The following is an 18649-nucleotide window of genomic DNA, read 5'->3' on the forward strand; positions in this document are numbered from 1 at the left end:
CAGTTCTCTTGTCCTTGAAAGTCTTTGCTGCAGAGACTCAGGACCTCCACTCACTTCCTCTGGTGAGCAGTTTATTTAACTCATAAGAAGAAAGTGAGAAAGCACAATCTCCTTTGCCACCAGGCCTCCTGACTGCTTAGCTCTGAGAGGCAGTTATGAGAGCACAGGCCAGAGGCCTCCTCTCTCCAACCTCGGGTCCCACCACTCGCTCACTGAGTCACTGCTCCAGCCACGCCACTGCTTTCCCACACCAGTCTCTTTTCTGCCACAGGATCTTTGCACAGGCTCTCCCTCTGTCTGGTATTTCCTCTCTCCTAATAGTCACAAAGATGGTCCTTTTCCTCCTGGCCTCAGCCCCAAAGCCTTTCCTCAGAGAGGCCTTCCCCCCACAAGTACCCCACCACACTCTGCACAGCAAGTCCTTTCACTCCCACCCCAGGAGCCCTGGCACCCTAGTCCCTGCATCTTTGTCTTCCTCCTTCCTGGTTTGTTTCCTTCATGGCACTTAGTGTGCACTTATTTTTGTTGTTTAGGGCTTCACTCATTTATTTCTGCCTCCCCAGGGGAGTGTACACTTGGAAGAAAGGGCAGGAATTTTATCTGTCCTGTTTCCCCTTCAGTCTCCAGTGCCTCCCAGAGTGCTCTACACCCTGGGGAGAGCCAGTGTGTATTTGTTGACTGGACAATGTTAGGCTAATCTTTGCAGAGATGATTCTGTTGGCCCATCATTAGTAAGCTGTACATTTTGAATTGTGTTTCCAATAGTGCTTTGTGGGGTGAAGTAAGATGCGACTGAGTTGTGAGTTGTAAGGTTCAAGGCTGGGCTTTGCCACTTATGAGCAGGACCTTGGCTGGGTTGTTTAACTTTCAGGCCACAGTCTCCTTGTTAGTAAAATTGGAATGATTTAGATTCAATTTCTAGAGGTTTTTTCCAGCACTAGCAGTCTCAAAAGCGTGTAAATAAATTTAGTAATCGTGCTATATACAACAGAATATTATTTAACCATAAAAAGGAATAAAGTACTGGTGCATGCTACAACATGGCTGAACCTTGAAAGCATGTTAAGTGAAGAAGCTTACTCACAAAGGACCACACATTGTTTGATTCCATTTCAAATAAATGTCCAGAATAGGCAAAACCCATAGAGACAGGAAGTAGATTAGTGGTAGCCAGGGGCTGAGGAAGGGGTTGGAGAGAGAAGGGGAAACTATGGTTAAGAGGTATAGGGTTTCTTTTAGGGTGATGAAGGCTGACCGTAGAGATGGTTGCACAAATCTCTAAGAAAACCACTGTATGGCATACTTTAAATGGGTGAATTGTAAGGTATGTGAATGTATCTCAATAAAAAATTTTTTTCAATGCTCAGTATTTTCATTGACCTCTGATTTGCAGAGAATTTCACATGTGTTTTCTATCAGTTTCTCGGCATAATCCTGTATATTTAAGAGAGACCAAACTGCTACTGCTGCTAAGTCACATCAGTCGTGTCCGACTCTGTGCGACCCCATAGACGGCAGCCCACCAGGCTCCCCCGTCCCTGGGATTCTCCAGGCAAGAACACTGGAGTGGGTTGCCATTTCCTTCTCCGATGCATGAAAGTGAAAAGGGAAAGTGAAGTTGCTCAATCATGTCTGACTCTTAGCGATCCCATGGACTGCAGCCTACCAGGCTCCTCCGTCCATGGGATTTTCCAGGCAAGAGTACTGGAGTGGGGTGCCATCGCCTTCTCCAGAGAGACCAAAGGAAGGGAATAATTGTTTACTGATCATCTACAATGTGCCAGGCATCTTGCTAGTTTCTATCTTGGTATAAATAGTGTAAAACTGAAGAGTTTGGACTCAAGAAGCAAACTGCATGAATTTAAATTCTGGCTTGGCTGCGTATTAGCTGTGTATTGATTGGGTATGGTATTTACCTCTGTTTCCTTATCTGTAATGATAGTGTCTGCTCCATAGAGTTGTGAGGTTTAATGATCTGACACCTAGAAGTGTCCAGTAAAATTGCTATCATTTTGATTGTGTTTAGGTGACATCATCACTTCTCACAGCATCCCTGGAGGAAGGTGGCACTGGCTGTGTCCTACAGGTGAGGAAACTGAAGCTTGGTAAGAGCACCTTTACTAGACATTGTACTTAGAATCATAGACAAAACCATGGCCAGAATCCAGGCCTGACTATTTTAAATATCCTGCTTTTTCCTCTATTTCATACAATACCTTGAACAGTTACCAGAAAGATTGGTTCAAATCAAGCCATATTCACTTCCCTCCTTGGTCCCCCTTATGTTCAAGGTCTGACTTGCACAAGATGTCGGATGGCCATCCAGAACCCCGTTTTGTAGCCATGATGATGTTAGCTACCTGGGACTTTTGGCTCAGATGGTAAAGAATCTGCCTTCAATGTGGGAGACTTGGGTTTGATCCCTGGGTGGGAAAGATCCCTTGGAGAAGGAAATGGCTACCCACTCCAGTATCCTTGCCTGGAAAATCCCATGGACAGAGGAGCCTGGCAGGCTACAGTCCATGGGATCACAAAGAGTCAAACACGACTGAAGTGACTTAGCACGCACACCTATATAAGTAGGTCACAGTATTATAAGTCAGTCACATTATAGCTACAACAGAAACCCCTAAAGGGCAAGTCCTTTTGGGTAATCAAGAAAAATGTTTTTTTAACAGACTTCCTTTTGTAGAGCAGTTTTAGGTTCACAGCAAAAATATGGGGAAAGTATGAAATTTACCATGTGCCCCTCCCCTGCATGGCACAGTCTCCCCATTATTGTCACCCCCCACCAGCGAGGTACAGTTGTTATAAATGACGAACCTACACCAGCACATCGTGATCACCTAGGAAGACATTTTCTGTAGCTTTTTATTTTCTAGTCCATTCCTGTTCTGCGCCTTAAATACTGCCCGTTTGTCTCGCTGTGGGGGTAGGCAGAGTTGACTTTGCCGTCTGAGGAGCCCCGTCTTGGCCATGTTAACGCCCCACAGAGGTAAACATGAGACAGAGCTGCCTGGCGCACGACTCAGACCTCGGCCCTGAGCCCCAGCACCAAGTTGTTGCACTGGTGAGAGTTTGTCTCAGGAGTTTCCTCTGTAAATATTATTTCTCCAGGATGTCCAAGTTTCATAGCTCATTTTCACTGGATTTCTTTCTGGCTAAGTTGCTTAAACATATATCCTTCTACAAGCAGAGCTGGCAGGAAGGAGTAACACCCAGCGCGTTGCTCGCGTAGCTGACTAGGTGTCCAACTGCCTAGTGTGACTTCATTCCAGTTTTCCAAACCTACATCCTCCTGCAGCTGCTGCTGAGGGGTGGGAGGGAAGGAGAGCAAGTGGGAGAGGGGGGCTTACAAAGAGAGGAAGGGACTGGCCAACAGCCTTGGCGGAAGCAGCAGCCCTTCCCTCTTGGAGGGAGCAGGGGCCTCAGGGGAAGCCACGAGTCAGCATGTATGCATGTTCCGGGCATTACTTGCTGGGTGCTCTGCTCAGTGTGGGCAAGGTCTCCGCCTTCAGGGGCTTACACCTATTGAGGGTCAGATGACCCAGAGTAATCAAGCAGTACAATAGCAAAAACTCCACTTGTTTTCGAGCTAAAAGCAAACAAAAGTGCAACAACCAAAACCCTCTTTTTTCCCTCTCTCTATAATTGTTTTCTCTCTCAAAAGCAGAAAATAATGTACAGTGCGGGAAAAAAGCAAACTGCAAAAGAGTATTTATGGTAAATCCTTGATGAAAATTTTGTAAACAAAACAAACCAATGCACATAGCTTATGAATAGATAGGGAGTAAAAGATAAAAATGTGCACTTGATTCAGTCCAAATTCATAGCAGTGGCTGCTCTGGGGAGGATGAAAATGACTGAGACTGGGGAGGGGAGTGGAGGGAAATTGCCTTTCATCCTAACTCTTCGTTCCTTTCAAAAGACAATACTGAGGCAAGAACAGCCAGCAAGTTGGTAACAGTGGTTAACTTTGGGTAATGGGGCTGCCGATGGTTTTGTAGTGTTCTGGGTGAGGCTGGGTAGTTGATGTGAAAAGCCTGGTTTGTAGTTGGTGGGCAGACACTCAGTTTCTTGCTGCTGGTGCTCTGTGACCCAACACAGACTTGACCTCGGGGACCATCTAGACCTGAATGCAGGGATCTGCAAAAGATGTGTCATCTTGAGGGCAGACACACCTTTCCGACTCACTGGAAAAGACCCTGATTGAGGGCAGGAGGAGAGGGGGGCAGCAGAGGATGAGATGGTTGGATGGCATCACCAACTCAATGGACATGAGTTTGAGCAAAGTCCGGGAGATGGTGAAGGACACGGAAGCCTGATGTGCTGCAGTCTGTGGGGTCACAACTTAGTGACTGAACAACAATTTAAGGGCAGACAGGGAACCAGGAAAGCTGGTGAAGGGCCACTCAGGTCACACCTGCTCTGTTCAGTGTCTTCTTCCAGCACCTTCCACCAGGTTAGCACCCAGGACACAGGGGTGGAGGGAGCGCCTCCTCTCTCCCATATGGGGAATTTAGGACTTGCTCTCTATGAGCTGGGTGGTCAGTGGCTCTGTAGCATCCCAAGGATGAAGGGGCAAGTACTTTTTGAAAAACAAGGCAAATCACTCAGCCCTCTGGGGAGTTACTGTTCCCCATCTCTGAAATATGGACAGTGACTTTTGACTTAGCAGAAGAAATGAAAAGCAATTTTCAAAAAAGGTACTCTAGTGATGGTTACAAGTTTCTTAGAGAAATTCAAACTTACAAAGCACTTTAAAAATGTGCTACAGAACGACTGGAAGCACTTGCCTGATGGACTAGTAACCATAGTGTCCCCGGTAGAATCCAGTCCTGCTCCTTGCCCAGGAATGCATTAAGGTGTGCTGGTTTGGGAATGGCCAATTTATCAAAAGTAAATGTCAAATAACTGAAATATACAGGATGACCTTTGCAACCCATGCTCCTGTCTCATCCTTTGGACCCTTCAGGGGTCTTTGCTTAGGGGAACCTAGGTAAGGGGGAGGAGAAGGCAATGGGGTCACGAAGAGTCAGTCAGCATTGGAGAAGGAAATGGCAACCCACTCCAGTGTTCTTGCCTGGAGAATCCAGGGACAGAGGAGCCTGGTGGGCTGCCATCTGTGGGGTCGCACAGAGTTGGACACGACTGAAGCGACTTAGCAGCAGCAGCAGCAGGAAAGGGGGATGCCAGGAATCTGAGTGGATATGCTGGTCCCTGTCTAGAGATCTTCCTTCTTTTCCTGAGGAATTATAAGCTGGTATCTCTGGTTTTCTCTTCTGTGCCTCAGAGCCTTCCGTTAGCTCTTCATAGTAGTTTAGTCAGTAAGACACATGATCACTTACATTCCAAGGATAGAAAGAAGGAACAGGAGTTAGAACCTGCCAGTGCCAAGAGACATGAGCTTTGGGGCACCATGCTATTCTCTTCCTGTCCTTCCCTAGGAATTTTGAAAGGTAAGACTACAGCTGCTGCTTTCAGCAGGATGAATGCTGCGGAGGGAGGTCCTGCTTCTGCAGCACATTCCTCCATGGCCTTTAAGCCTGCTTTCCACCTCTGCTCTCCAGATAGAGGCCCAGAGAGATTACGTGCCTGGTTTATTCTGGGTTGGAGACTTCCCGTCCTTTGCCTTGTTTACCCAAAATGAGGTCAGCCTCATTCAGAACTTGGTGAGGTTGTTTTATGTCAGTGGCATTTATACTTAAAATGTAGCCACAAGCCGGGCACCGTAAAACATTAGAGAAAGACGGAGAAGAAATAAAATGGAGTTTGTGGGGGAAAAAAGTTACAGTGGTTTGGATACGTGTGTGTGTGTGTGTATGAAAAAGACTTTTCTTAGAATGTGTAAAGGTGTTTGCTTCTCCTCTAGGGTCTGAAAAAGGTGCCTGGAAAATTTTGATACAGTCCATGGACTGTGTGATATTTAAAAAAAAAAATAGTCTATCTGGAAAAATCCCTCTTGTGTAAGCAGATAAAGAGCTGGTAGGGAGGAGAGGGTAGGAGGCCTTCGGCAGGGCATGCCACCAGGGAGAGTGTGCCTGTCTGAAGACCAGTCACTCTCTCTGATGCCTGGCTCTGCCCACTGTGGTCACTTGAAGAGCACACCAATGCAGTGGGGAGCACAGTGGGTTCGCCGTCAGGTGGTGAGCCACAGCAGGATGGGGAATCTGGATCGCCCCCAGAACTGCGGGCAGGAGGGATTCACTAAAGGGAAGGAACCCTTTCTAAAGGGCTGCAAAGCAGGGTTCTGGGGACCGGTGAACTCCTCTAGTGCCTTTAGGATGTGGTTTGATTTATAAATATTTGATTGGCACACACTTTGCTCAGGAACATTTCCATTTGTGTGGTGAGTGGTGCCGGTAATCCTGCTCCCCATGAAGCCTCGTACGTGCTTGGGGAGGTGAGGGGTGCGTGCCACGGGAGGGGACTGCAGGTTTGGGATGCTTGTGAGCTTTTTCCTATCCTCCAGTTACTGCTCCAGAAATAGGTTATGGCCCCCTTAGACAGAGAGTGAACTCCCTCAAAAGGAGCGGAGTCAGGCACGGAGCTCCTTCTTGCTTTGCCCAAGACAGCTTGCTGTGCAGAGAGGCGAGACAGGGCAGGGCTTGCAGAGCTGCTGGTGCCTGGGTACAAGGTAACCACATGCCAGGCCTCAAGAGCTCCAAGCCCGGACAGTCCTGAGATACCGAGATGCAGGGAGCTGGTGTAGCATTGGTTTAACTCAGCACACTCCAAAGATCAGATGGTGAGACGAGGAAGGCCCAGCAAGCCTCAGGATGCTGCTGCTGATAAACACCATGTTCCAGGCACTTATCATGTGCCTGGCAGGCTGTTAAAGACATTCACAAACTGTCATACTTAAAATTCCAACTTTCTTATGAGGGTGGGTACTGTTGCCATCCTTGTTTTTAAAACAAGGAAACTGAGGCATGTGGAGGAAAAGTAACTTCCCGACAGGGAAGCTGACAGGGAGCCAGTGAACCGCAGTGATGGGTCCTGCATCTACTGGGCCCGCAGATGGGCTGTGTGAATCCAGTATGTTCATTTAATTAGTGTGTGGTGTGAAACCACGGCTGTGGTGTTGGTGTCAGGGGTGGAAGTGTACTATAAGCTGCTGCTGCTGCTAAGTCGCTTCGGTCGTGTCTGACTCTGTGCGACCCCATAGACGGCAGCCCACCAGGCTCCCCCATCCATGGGATTTTCCAGGCAAGAGTACCGGAGTGGGGTGCCATTGCCTTCTCCGAGTGTGCTATAAGAGAGCCTTAGTTTTGGAAGATGCAGCTGTGGGTCGGTGCCAAGTTTCCCAATTACTGGCTGTTCCCAGAGCGCAGTGTTCACAGAGTTAGTTCACAGGGCAGTTCATTATGAATGATAATTAATAACCTCATCAGGACCGTGGCTAAGAGGAAGTTAAATAGTCTAGTGCAATGCATGGCATATATTAGGTGCTTGATAGATATTTATGGAATATATTATTGAATTTGAATTTATTTGCTTCCAACACAGTTCATTCACTCATCAAATTAATATTTATTGGCCATGATCCTGACCGCCCAGCCATGTGCTTGACACACAGATTGCAGTGTTGAGCTGAGAGAGACGAAGTCCCCATCATCAGGGAGCCCAGTGAGGCAGGAGACCATTAGATAATTGCACAAGGAAATGTGCAGTATGACCCCGAGGAGGGCTGCCTCGATACACAAGGCGCTCCTCAAACACTACATGTCTGAGGTGGAGCTGGTCCTCATTCCCTGCCCCTGTTCCTCCTCCAGGAGCTTCCTTCTCCTGGTGATGCGGCCACTTACCAGCCCCCCAAGCCACACCCTAGGAGTCAACAAAAATCTCACACCCTGCCCCCAGCGCCCCTTCTTGCAGTCCTCTCTGGTCCTGCCTGGCCTTCCTAGTGTGGCAAAGTAACAGATGTCCATAGTCTGCATTGCTAACTGCCTACAGCTGTGATTTGAGCCATTGTAAAGGGATAAACCAAAAACATCTTCTCTGTAGGCCAGGAATTCCCACCTATGGAGACCTCTGACTCAGGTCTACCGGACAGTGGTCCATGCACATCCATCCATCCTGGGTTTATCCCACTCCAAGAAAGACCTTGGGTTAGGTTCTGGGAAACTTACTCTCCTGGAGGTAGGAAGGGAATACATTTTGCAGACTTCTCAGTTTTGTCCAGGGTAGATCAACTGGTTGGGGACAAAGAGAAGCTGTGAAAGGAAAGCTGTTTTTTTTTTTTTGTTTGTTTGTTTGTTTTTTTTGCTTTATAGTACTGGAAGGCGTATAGTTCCATTTTGCATGGTTTATGTAGATTTATTTAAATATTTGATTGGCTTTTAGAAATACTCTCCCTGGAGGAAGTTTTAGAGTGTGGTTATCCACATATCTTCATGGTCTCTAGTCATGCTCAAACTAATGATCAAGGAAGACAAACCACTGTGCTAACCACCCAGGGATCATCCACTCCGTGCTTGCCCAGGTTAATTGTTTCTGAAGAACCTTAAAATTCAGAAAGATTGTGGCAGTACCACCACTGGGCAGAAGAGGGCGACAGAGCCACATTTAGTGGGTGCATCCATGGCAAGGAGTCAGTCCTTTTGGCTACAGGGTCTCATGAGTTTTCAGCTTTGTCAGACACACAAGGCAGTGTTGCTTTTCCCATTGCACAGGTGAGGAAACTGAGCCTCAGTATTTCCCCACTAGTTGAGATAGCCGGGAACACTGGAGAGTTTCACATTTTTGTAGAGGAGAAGATGGTGGGAAGGGTCTGGGGGCTGGGAGACTTACCTCCTTTTGCAGAGCACTTTATGCCAAATGGAGAGAATGATAATGGTCGGGTGCTGATCCAGTTAGAAAGCGGCAGCACAGGAATATGACCTCAAGGTTTCTGACTCTAAATCTAGGCCTCCTGACTGCAGGGGGTACATGGATTACCTGGGTGTCCTGGCACTGACAGGTAGGGCATGGATTTTGGCTTACTCAGCCTGCTTTGCTTTCTGTCCTCCTTGGCCCTTGTTCTTAGTTGTAGACTAAGTAAATAGGCCAACACAGCAACTCTGAATGTTGCCAGAGAGGCCTTGAATCCAAACCTGAATCCGAACCCTCGGCTTCCTGGGGGGCAGTGTTCCTGAAGAGAAGGGCCTAGGGAGGGCCCTTAAGTGCTACACAGTGTCCATGTGCTGTGCTGAGTGCCTGGAAATGTTGGCGGTGGTAGTGATGGTGACAGTGGGGACGACAGTAGCAGCATGAACCGACCTATGGGGAACTGTTACTCTCGGGCAAGAGACTGTGCCGAGAATTCTCACTACATTGTCTCACGTAATCCGCCCAAGAAACTTGGGAGGCAAGTAATATTGCTCTTCTTTTACAGTTGAGAAAAGTAAGGCCGGAACAGTTACATAACTAGCCTGAGTTCACTTGGGAAGTAATTAATCCACCATCACTCTTGTGTCGACCTCCTCACACACGCTCCTGTGCTACTGTATGCTGCCCTCCAGGGCTTCTGACATCTCAGGGCAGGCAGCTGAATTTGCAGCACTATGCAGAAGTTGTCTCACATTCTGTACCCAGAGTGCAGACTATAATGTTAACAGTGAAGTCACATGCCCTTTGTACAGAAATTCTAGTACTTGGAATTGTAATTGTAGCCTCCTGTGACCCCAGAATTTAAGGTTTCACAGAAGAGCCAGCTTAACCCCACAGAACACATCACTAAGGTTGTCTTTTCCTCTGGGATGCGGAAGACCAGAGAACATTCTCGTTGATTCAAAAAACTGATAAGACTTACTGCTGCTGCTGCTGCTAAGTCGCCTCAGTCGTGTCCGACTCTATGCAACCCCATAGACAGCAGCCCACAAGGCTCCCCCGTCCCTGGGATTCAGGCAAGAGCACTGGAGTGGGTTGCCATTTCCTTCTCCAACGATAAGACTTAATATAAATGTTTAAAACCTTCTAGAAATGACAGCTTGTTCCGTTTGTGTTATATGAGGCAGATCACACAAAATGTGTAGCTTGCCTGATACAACACAACAGATTGAAGTCTAAGTTCATTTATTTGCAGTGAACATTGCTCGTGTATATGTTTGACATACTCAGTAGTCTTTTTTTTGCTATACTCTGGCACATATTTTTCATCGATTATAGGCATTCAGAAGTCCATCTGAAGACAAGCCATTAAAACTAAGCTGACCCTGCAGCAGTCAGCCCCAAACTTCCTGCTTCTCATTGCAAGGGTCTGCTTGGTGGGTGAGAGGGAAGGGACAGTGCCACCTGGTTGGTAAATGCTAGCTCCCGCCCCCATCATCTGTGCTTCTGTGGATGGAGAGTGAGCACCACTGGGGTGACCGTTTGTGCTTAGCGCCTGCAACCTTTGGTGTGTGTGCAGACATGCTAAGTTGCCGCAGTTGTGTCCAGCTCTTTGCGACCCTGTGGGCCATAGCCTGCCAGGCTCCTCTGTGCATGGGATTTTCCAGGCAAGAATACTAGAGGGGTTGCCATGCCCTCCTCCAGGGGATCTTTCCAAGCCAGGGATCAAACCCATGTCTCTTGAGTCTCCTGCATTTTCAGGTGAGTTCTTTACCGCAAGTACCACCTGGGCAGCCTTAACCTTTGGTGTAAATCAAATCAATAATAAAGACTACCATCACATCAAAGCAGTGTTCCGTATCTCATTTTAAAGCCATCCTGCACAACCTTAAATTCTACCTGTGCTATTCTGTGTCTCCTGATTTCATCCATACTTTCCTTCCCTTGGTTCATGACACATTTGACCCCTCAGACCCTCTGAACAGGGACCAGATCTGACTTTTGGCTCCACTCCAACATCTAATGATTTGGTGGGGCTCAGGGAATCCCCAGTGACATCACAGTAGAACCCAGACACCTCATATCAAACATACACACCACTGCCAGAAATACTAAAGCAGAAGGGAGAGATTTTTGTTCTTAGATAGTCAAGGAGAGTCTTTTCTCCAAAGTCATACCGCCATTTATCAACACCATCTGAGAGCAGCGCTGGCAGGAAAGCCCAGAAGAGATAGTCAGCCTTTGGCTCAAATCGCTCCTACTCTCCTGTTTCTATAAGGTCTGGAGAATGACTTTACCCCTCCCAGTTACCGCAGCCACGTCTGCATGATACGCAGAGCAAGAGCAGCATAATTAATGATGTGTAAGACTACGATTGTGAACTAGGATTTCACAAATCAAGCCCAGTGGAAATACAACCTGGAGAATCGGTTAACTTGAAATTGAGCCCTTGTCTGTTGGGAGTTTATTGCCCCTGCCCCGTGTGGCCCTTCCCGTCATGGAGTGAGAAGGGCCCTGACTGGCCTTGGGGATCAGGCCTCTCGCTGCTTACAGGAATCTGGAACAGTTGAACATTGGCAGCCTGTCTGATCTCACAGCAGATATGTTAGGTCAACAGAGAAGTCCTCTTAAACTCTTGAAATCAGACTCCTTTAGGCAGGCTGTTGCCCTCACAACTCCCCCTTCTCCACACCCAGACCCTCTGTACCTTGCTACCCCTGCGTCTGAGTGTGTCATGTCTGAAGAGAACCTTGGAGAAGGGGAGAAGGGGGTACAGCCCTTAGCTATTCTCCCTATTCTCCCTTCTCCTGTCCCTGAGTAAGGAAGATACCAGAAATGTGAGATGGGTGCTTACTGTGCTGGTCGCTCCTGTCCTTCGTCCCATCCACTGTGCCATCTGGGAGGATTCTCAGGAAGTAGCCCCCGTTGCTGCAATAGAGGAGCTTGGGCTTCTTGTAATTGCCTAGAGGCAGGTTAAACTTCTCAGTCAGGGCCGTGAAGGTCGTGGTTTCTCCTTCAGCCATGGCTCAGCAGCTGCTGGTTGTGGCTGTTTCAAGGCTGTAAGAAATGAAACAACCCTGTAGGATGTTCTTCCAGCGAAGGTGCTGTGTGCACTTTCAAGAAGGCAAGGAGAGCCTCAGGGCACCGGCTCCTGGGTGGGCGGAAACCACAGACTGCCCAGGTGCTGCCCACAGTAAACGGGCCTGCGCAGTGGCCAGTGGTTAAGGAGGGATGGTCCCCGGCAGGGGAGGGATTTTCAGTCATTTCCCACTTACCAACTGGACACAGCTTTGGACCAGGCTGTGCGTTTTTTGGAATATCAAATTTGATCATTTTGGCGGATGGAAAAAAAAATAATGTTTTGGTCCCTCCTTCTGATCCACACACATCCTCAAATTAAACACTGAAGTTGCACTAAAATAACACTCAGGGTCTGGCTGAAACCCACAAAAGCCAAGAGGCCGGCACCGAGGTTGTGCCCTCCACCTCCCACTGTTTTGCCCAGGTGCTGAGGCCTGTGTACAGAGATGGCCCAGGGAGCCTAGGCACGCGAGACCCGTGGGGGAAGGGGTGGGGTGGGGTGGGGTGGAGTGGAGTGTTTCCGAGCTAGCCAACAGTTAATGTGTAAAGGAAAATTATGGGTTTGCTGGTGGGAACGGAACCAGAAGTGGAGAAGTAGGCACGTGGAGGTGTTAGGTGGGGTTTTTAAAGGGCCATCACTGTGCCAAAGGAAATTTTATGGGGTGGAGTATTTTGAAGGTTCTGCTGGCTGTTGCCTACGTCCACAGCTTCCTGTACATCCTCAGATCACACAGGGAAGACAGTAGTCTATCCCTGGTACAAAGACTTCCTTCACCCTAATTACTTCCTAATGAGAAGTCTTATGACACAGAAACCATTGTATGACCTTCTATGACCCTCTAATGCTATGCATACCCACTGTACACAAATTATATTATCAGAAACGCACATATGTATAAATGCATTAGTGGACCCACTGTACACAAATTTATATTATCAGTGTACAAATAGATTAGTGGACGCACTCTACACAAGTTCGTATTACCAGTGTACAAACGCATCTGTGGCTCTCTACGAACTAAAAAGCAAGGCCGATAAACTTCAGTATTTTAAAATATCTACTTGCTCCACCATGTAGAAGACTGGATCGGTGCTCACTACAAGGACTGCACAAGAAAGGTGAAGAAGAGACCAGAAGACCACCGTGGGAATTTCATCTTATAAGAGTGAGTAGATGCCAATTGTACACATTGATTATCAAGTGGCTTTACAATACTAGTGATCATCAGCATCATCATTAACATATTATAGGCTAGGAGTTAACTTATGTCATTGAGGCAGACACTGATATTATCCTCAATCTTTTTATAAAGTGAAACCAAAGCTTATAGCTGCTCATGGCCTGTCTCAACAGCTAGTAAGTGAGCCTCTAAAGGGGTCTGTTGAAAGAAAGCCCCAGCCTGCCCTTCATTACCATGACAGTATTAAGTGACTTCAGTGATAGCACAGTATTATTAGCAGAAGGGGGGTTTACTCATAGCCTGGCACCTACCTCTGCACCCATGACCTGATCATTCATTGTTACTCATCTGTAACCCAGGTATTGGCTGTCCCCACCAACAGCCTCCACTTTTGCCCCCATGCATGTTATCATTCCCTGGAGAACCCATGTCACCAGGCGTTAGGAGCCCTGTGAACTTAACAGAAGGCCAGCCAGTCTCCTACATTCCTCACACTCCCCTTCCAGCCATCCGGCCATCCCTGGAGTGGCTTCAGGGAGCTGCTTGCATAGAAGGTAATTCCAGCAGAAATCAAGACAGCAATTTGGGTGATTTGTCCTGGTGACTTTGGAATTAGAGTTCATGTTAGAAGCCTCCATGTGTTCCTCTGCTCCGGGCATTTTAATGTGTCTGGTACATCTCTTCCAATCTGCAGCCACACGGGCTATGGTTTGAAGTCCCTCCAAGGATCCTCAGAGTTTTGCATACACCATGTAAACTATCTTTAAAGTCAGACCACCTCCAAATGTCTCCTTCACATAAGGCAAAACTTTGTCTGGTCCTTTTCACATAGTACCATAACAGATGGAAAATTAATTTCATATACATCAGTTCCACAGGGCAGATGGCAGAGTTCACCTTGCACAGCTCTTTGCATTCTCTTCCCAAAACCTCACTCTCTTTTCCAAAACCCTCTCTATCCACAAGGCTCCGAGTGTCTGTGCCCACCTCTGTCTCTGTACTCATCCCTGTTTCTTCCCAACCTCTCAATGTCCCTCTTCCTCCTCTTCCCCATTCCACACAATTCTGGAATCCCCTCTGATGTAAAGCAATTCAGTGTTTCCAAACATGGGCATTTTCACCCATTACCTGTCATCAGCATACAACACTGACCAGATCCTTGTTCCTTAAATTATAGCTAAGAGATAATCCATACTTTTTGTTCTATTAGTCTTCTTTTCAAGCACCTAGTACTTAATTAGGTACAGGAGACAATAACTGTATACTAGTGGTGGCCATTTCACTATACTCATTTGTATTCTCCATCTTAGACAGACAGAATTTTGTTTCTTGTTGTCCCTGGATTTTCTCAAAGGGAGGTCCCCATGAGCCCTGGTCATGCAGCAGTTGCTGTGGTGAGGATGGTCTCTGTTCTAGATCTGGCACCCATTAGGAGTCTCCATTAAGTTGGTTTCTAAGTGTTGCATATGAATTTGGCTCTACTCATTTACATTGTTGCTTCCATCCCATTGGGATGAAGGGAACATATGCACCAAAAGTCTGGCCAAGGTTGGAGGCATTAGTTCTGGCCAAGATTTCTACTTATCCTCTCACATTCATGTGTGTGTTAAGCCATGAAGCCTGGGCTTTATCACTGCAACTCTCACCAGATAGGACCTCTGCCAGAGGCCAGGCACCCCTTCCCTCTGGTTTGCATTGCGGCCTGGGGTTATACAAGCCCCCGCCTCTGCTCTGTGCCTGCTCCACCCAGTAAGAGGTGCAGTGACAGTGTGGCTGCATTGACTTAAGATTGTTCCCATCACCCTTCAGTTCAAATCCATACCTGAAATCTGAAGGTGATATGCTGATGCCTGAAAATAAGCCTTGAGTTCAATGTGAATTTGGTAGACTGTGACAGTGGCATTTATGAATCAGCTGTAAAACATACAAAAACGAAATATTTTTTCAAAAATGAAATTCCAGAGGCACGAAATGCCCCTCCTCTTTTTGTTTTGTTTACAGTTTACTTGTATTTTTAGTAGTGGTTGGTCCAAAGTTCCTTGCCAATCCAGTAAGTGTTAAAGGGACAGGCATGAAGAAAGTATATGACGTGATAAAACCATTAGGCAGCAGCCTTACCAGACCCTTGGGGATTTTCACAAATTGCTCTAATAAATGAATCCATTAACTATGTGAAATCAGGCATAGAGTATAATGGAAATTTATAAGCCCTACTCCTGGTTACTGTGATCTTTTTGTTGGCTGTCAGGGAAGGGAGTTATCTCTGGGTATGTTGGGAGATAGAAAAGACCAAGCCCAGAGGTCTTTTGTCATGTGCTTGGCCCAGCCCTCTGGGATTGGGGCCCTGGGGAGATTTTCTCGACTTCCCAGTGACAACCAAAGTGAGGAGAACACCAAGCCTATTGGAACATTCATATTAAGTCTGACATATTTTGTTAGCTGTAGCCTCTGGAAGAGAACCTGAGCTCTGACACATGAATAGGATGTTAAGTATATGCTCTTACCCAGGAATACAATAGTCACTTTTCAGTGTGAGAGAGTAAGGAACACTGTACAGCTCTAGCTATGCTCAAATTGTCTCTGGGAGCCTAGGCGAGTCATTAACTTCTTCCAAGATGTTTCCTCTAATAATCCCCACCCTGCTGCCTACCTCAGATTTAACCCTTCAGCTGTCTGAAGGGTTAAATGAGCATAGTATTCATAACACTACTTAGAAAGTTTACAAGTGTGACCTGACCTCTAGGAGAGAGGGGTAAGTGGTTATGTTGAACTGGTCGAAGCCTAATGTGTTCTAGGTCAGCTGCAACTGAATGCTTAATTTAAAGTAATTTTTTCAGAGAGGCGGCCCTAAGATGGTGGAGGAATAGGATGGGGAGACCACTTTCTCCCCCACAAATTCATCAAAAGAACATTTGAACGTTGAGTAAATTCCACAAAACAACTTCTGAATGCCAGCAGAGGACATCAGGCACCCAGAAAAGCAGCCCATTGTCTTCGAAAGGAGGTAGGAAAAAATGTAAAAGACAAAAAGAGAGACAAAAGAGGTAGGGATGGAGCTCCATCCCGGGAAGGGAGTCTTAAAAAAGAGAAAAGTTTCCAAACACCAGGAAACACTCTCACTGGTGAGTCTGTGGCGAGCCTTGGAACCTCAGAGGGCAACATAACCGGGAGGAAAAATAAATAAATAATTAAAACCCACATATTATGTGCCAGCGTAACTCCCAGTGGAGAAGCAGTGCAGACGCCTGCATCCGCCACTAGCAAGCAGGGGCTGGGCAGGGGAGGTGTGGGCTGCATTGCTTAGAGTAAGGACCTGGCCTGAATGCTCCAAGGGCAATCTGAGGGAAATAACTTGAGATAGCAAACCAGACTGTGGGATAGCTACCCCGCAAAAAGCCCTAACTTAAGACACCACCAGGCCCGCTCACAGATCAAAGGACTGACTGGAGCTAGCTGGCTTCGGACCAGCCCATCCCCTGCCGGAGACAGGCAGTCAAGGGCAGCCAGAGCCGGAAGGGGCCAATCCTGGCCCCAGAGAGGCATTATCTACCAAACTGCAAGCAGGTTCGTTGCTAACCAAGACTTCTTGGGATTCTGGACGGTCAACATCTGCCTGAGAAGGTGTGCTGGTTGTACACCCAGAAAACCAAGCGGCAGGGATGGGGGAGGCGATAAGTCTCAGCCACCGTGCTCGCCAAACACCTGGTCGCCTGAGCTGCTCGGACCTGGAAAGGGCACGAAACGCAGGCCCAACCGAGTCTGTGTCTTTGAGGAGTACCCGAGTACCTGAACCTGAGCGGCTTAGACCTGGGAAGTGCATACAATCCAGGGCCGGCCTCAGACAGTTCCCGGCAGAGCAACCTAGAGCCTGAGCAGTGTAGACAGGGTAAGCACACACACCGTGAACGGGGGCAAACCCAGCGCGGCCGAGACACTGCGAGCACTCCCCACACACGCCAGTGTTATTTGTTTACAGTGTTCCTTCCTCCCCAGAGCACAACTGAACAAGTGACCCTAAAAAAGTGTCCACCACCACCCCCTTGTGTCAGAGCAGAAATTAGACACTGACAAGACCAGCAAACACAAGAAGCTAAAACAGAGGGAACCACCTTGGAAGTAACAGGTGCAATATATTAAAACCCTGTAGTTAGCACCGACTACATAGGAAGGGGCCTATAGATCTTGAGAAGTATAAACTGAATCAAGGAACTATCTGAAAATGAACTGACCCCACACTGTCCACAACACCAGAGAAAATCCTAGATATATTTTTACTATTATCATTCTTTAAAAAAAATTTTTTTTTAATTTTTCAGTCCTCTCTTACTCCTTTAATTTTCATTTTTATAACCTACTATTACTTTGCAAAAAAAGACCCTATTTTTTAAAGCAAACTTCATATATATATATTTATAATTTTTGTGACTTTGTTCTTTTTTTCTTTAATATTGTATTTTTGAGAATCCAACCTCTACTCTAGATTTTTAATCTTAGCTTTTTGGTATTTGTTATCAACTTTGTACCTTTAAGAACCCAATCTTCAGTACCCATTTTTACTTGGGAGCAAGATTACTGACTTGACTGCTCTCTCCCCCTTTGGACTCTCCTTTTTATCCACCAGGTCGCCTCTATCTGCCCCCTCCCCCTTCTCTTCTCTACCCAACTCTGTGAATCTCTTTGTGTGTTCCGGACTTTGGAGAACACTTAGGGAACTGATTACTGGCTGGATCTGTCTCGCTCCTTTTGATTCCCCCCTTTATCCTCCTGGCCACCTCTGTCTCCTTCCTCCCTCTTCTCTTCTCTGTATAACTACATGAACATCTGAGCGGTCCAGACTGTGGAGAGCACATAAGGAAGTGATTACTGGCCAGCTTGCTCTCTCCTCTTTTGATTCCCCCTCTTCTCCTCCTGGTCACCTCTAACTCCCTCCTCCCTCTTCTCTTCTCCATGTAACTCTGTGAACCTCTCTGGGTGTCCCTCACTGTGGAGAAACTTTTCATCTTTAACCTAGATGTTTTATCATTGGTGCTGTATAGATGGAGAAGTCTTGAGGCTACTGTAAGAATAAGACTGAAAACCAGAGGCAGGAAGCTTAAGTCCAAATCCTGAGAACACCAGAGAACTCCTGACTCCAGGGAACATTAATTGACAGGAGCTCATCAAATGCCTCCATACCTACACTGAAACCAAGCACCACCAAGAGCCAACAAATTCCAGAGCAAGACATACCACACAAATTCTCCAGCAACATAGGAACACAGCCCTGAGCTACAATATACAGGCTGCCCAAAGTCACTCCAAACCCATTGACATCTCATAACTCATTACTGGATACTTCATTGCACTCCAGAGAGAAGAAATCCAGCTCCACCCACCAGAACACTGACACAAGCTTCCCTAACCAGGAAACCTTGACAAGCCACGCATCCAACCCCACCCACAGCGAGGAAACTCCACAATAAAGAGAACTCCACAAACTGCCAGAATACAGAAAGGCCACCCCAACACAGCAATACAAGCAAGATGAAGAGGCAGAAAAATACCTGGCAGGTAAAGGAACAGAATAAATGCCCACT

General features: G+C 47.1%; 2 protein-coding genes across 15 annotated transcripts in view; one reads left to right on the top strand and one right to left on the bottom strand.

Moving 5' to 3' along the window:
* LOC147369572 (uncharacterized) overlaps positions 1 to 18649 on the top strand; it is a 545146-nt gene that overhangs the window by 415649 nt on the left and 110848 nt on the right. For 3 of the 6 annotated variants that reach the window (XR_015167591.1, XR_015167590.1, XR_015167589.1), the window contains 2 exons: positions 2027 to 2086; positions 12971 to 13058. The gene's annotated coding sequence lies outside the window, so the exon portion shown is untranslated. Of the gene's footprint in view, positions 1 to 2026; positions 2087 to 2291; positions 2422 to 12970; positions 13059 to 15898; positions 16078 to 18649 lie in introns of those variants that run through there. The other 3 variants (XR_015167587.1, XR_015167588.1, XR_015167592.1) reach the window with 2 other exon arrangements.
* Positions 1 to 18649, bottom strand: part of FGF1 (fibroblast growth factor 1) — a 106304-nt gene that overhangs the window by 11894 nt on the left and 75761 nt on the right. For all 9 annotated transcript variants that reach the window (XM_086412173.1, XM_086412167.1, XM_086412171.1 and 6 more), the window contains one exon: positions 11666 to 11868. In XM_086412173.1, the coding sequence (XP_086268299.1) occupies positions 11666 to 11834 (169 nt within the window). In that variant the 5' untranslated portion in view covers positions 11835 to 11868. The remainder of the gene's footprint in view (positions 1 to 11665; positions 11869 to 18649) is intronic.

This window comes from Bos grunniens, chromosome 7, assembly GCF_055505025.1.
Source record: "Bos grunniens cultivar Pamir isolate PY7600 chromosome 7, Bosgru_T2T1.0, whole genome shotgun sequence".
Lineage (NCBI taxonomy): Eukaryota > Metazoa > Chordata > Mammalia > Artiodactyla > Bovidae > Bos > Bos grunniens.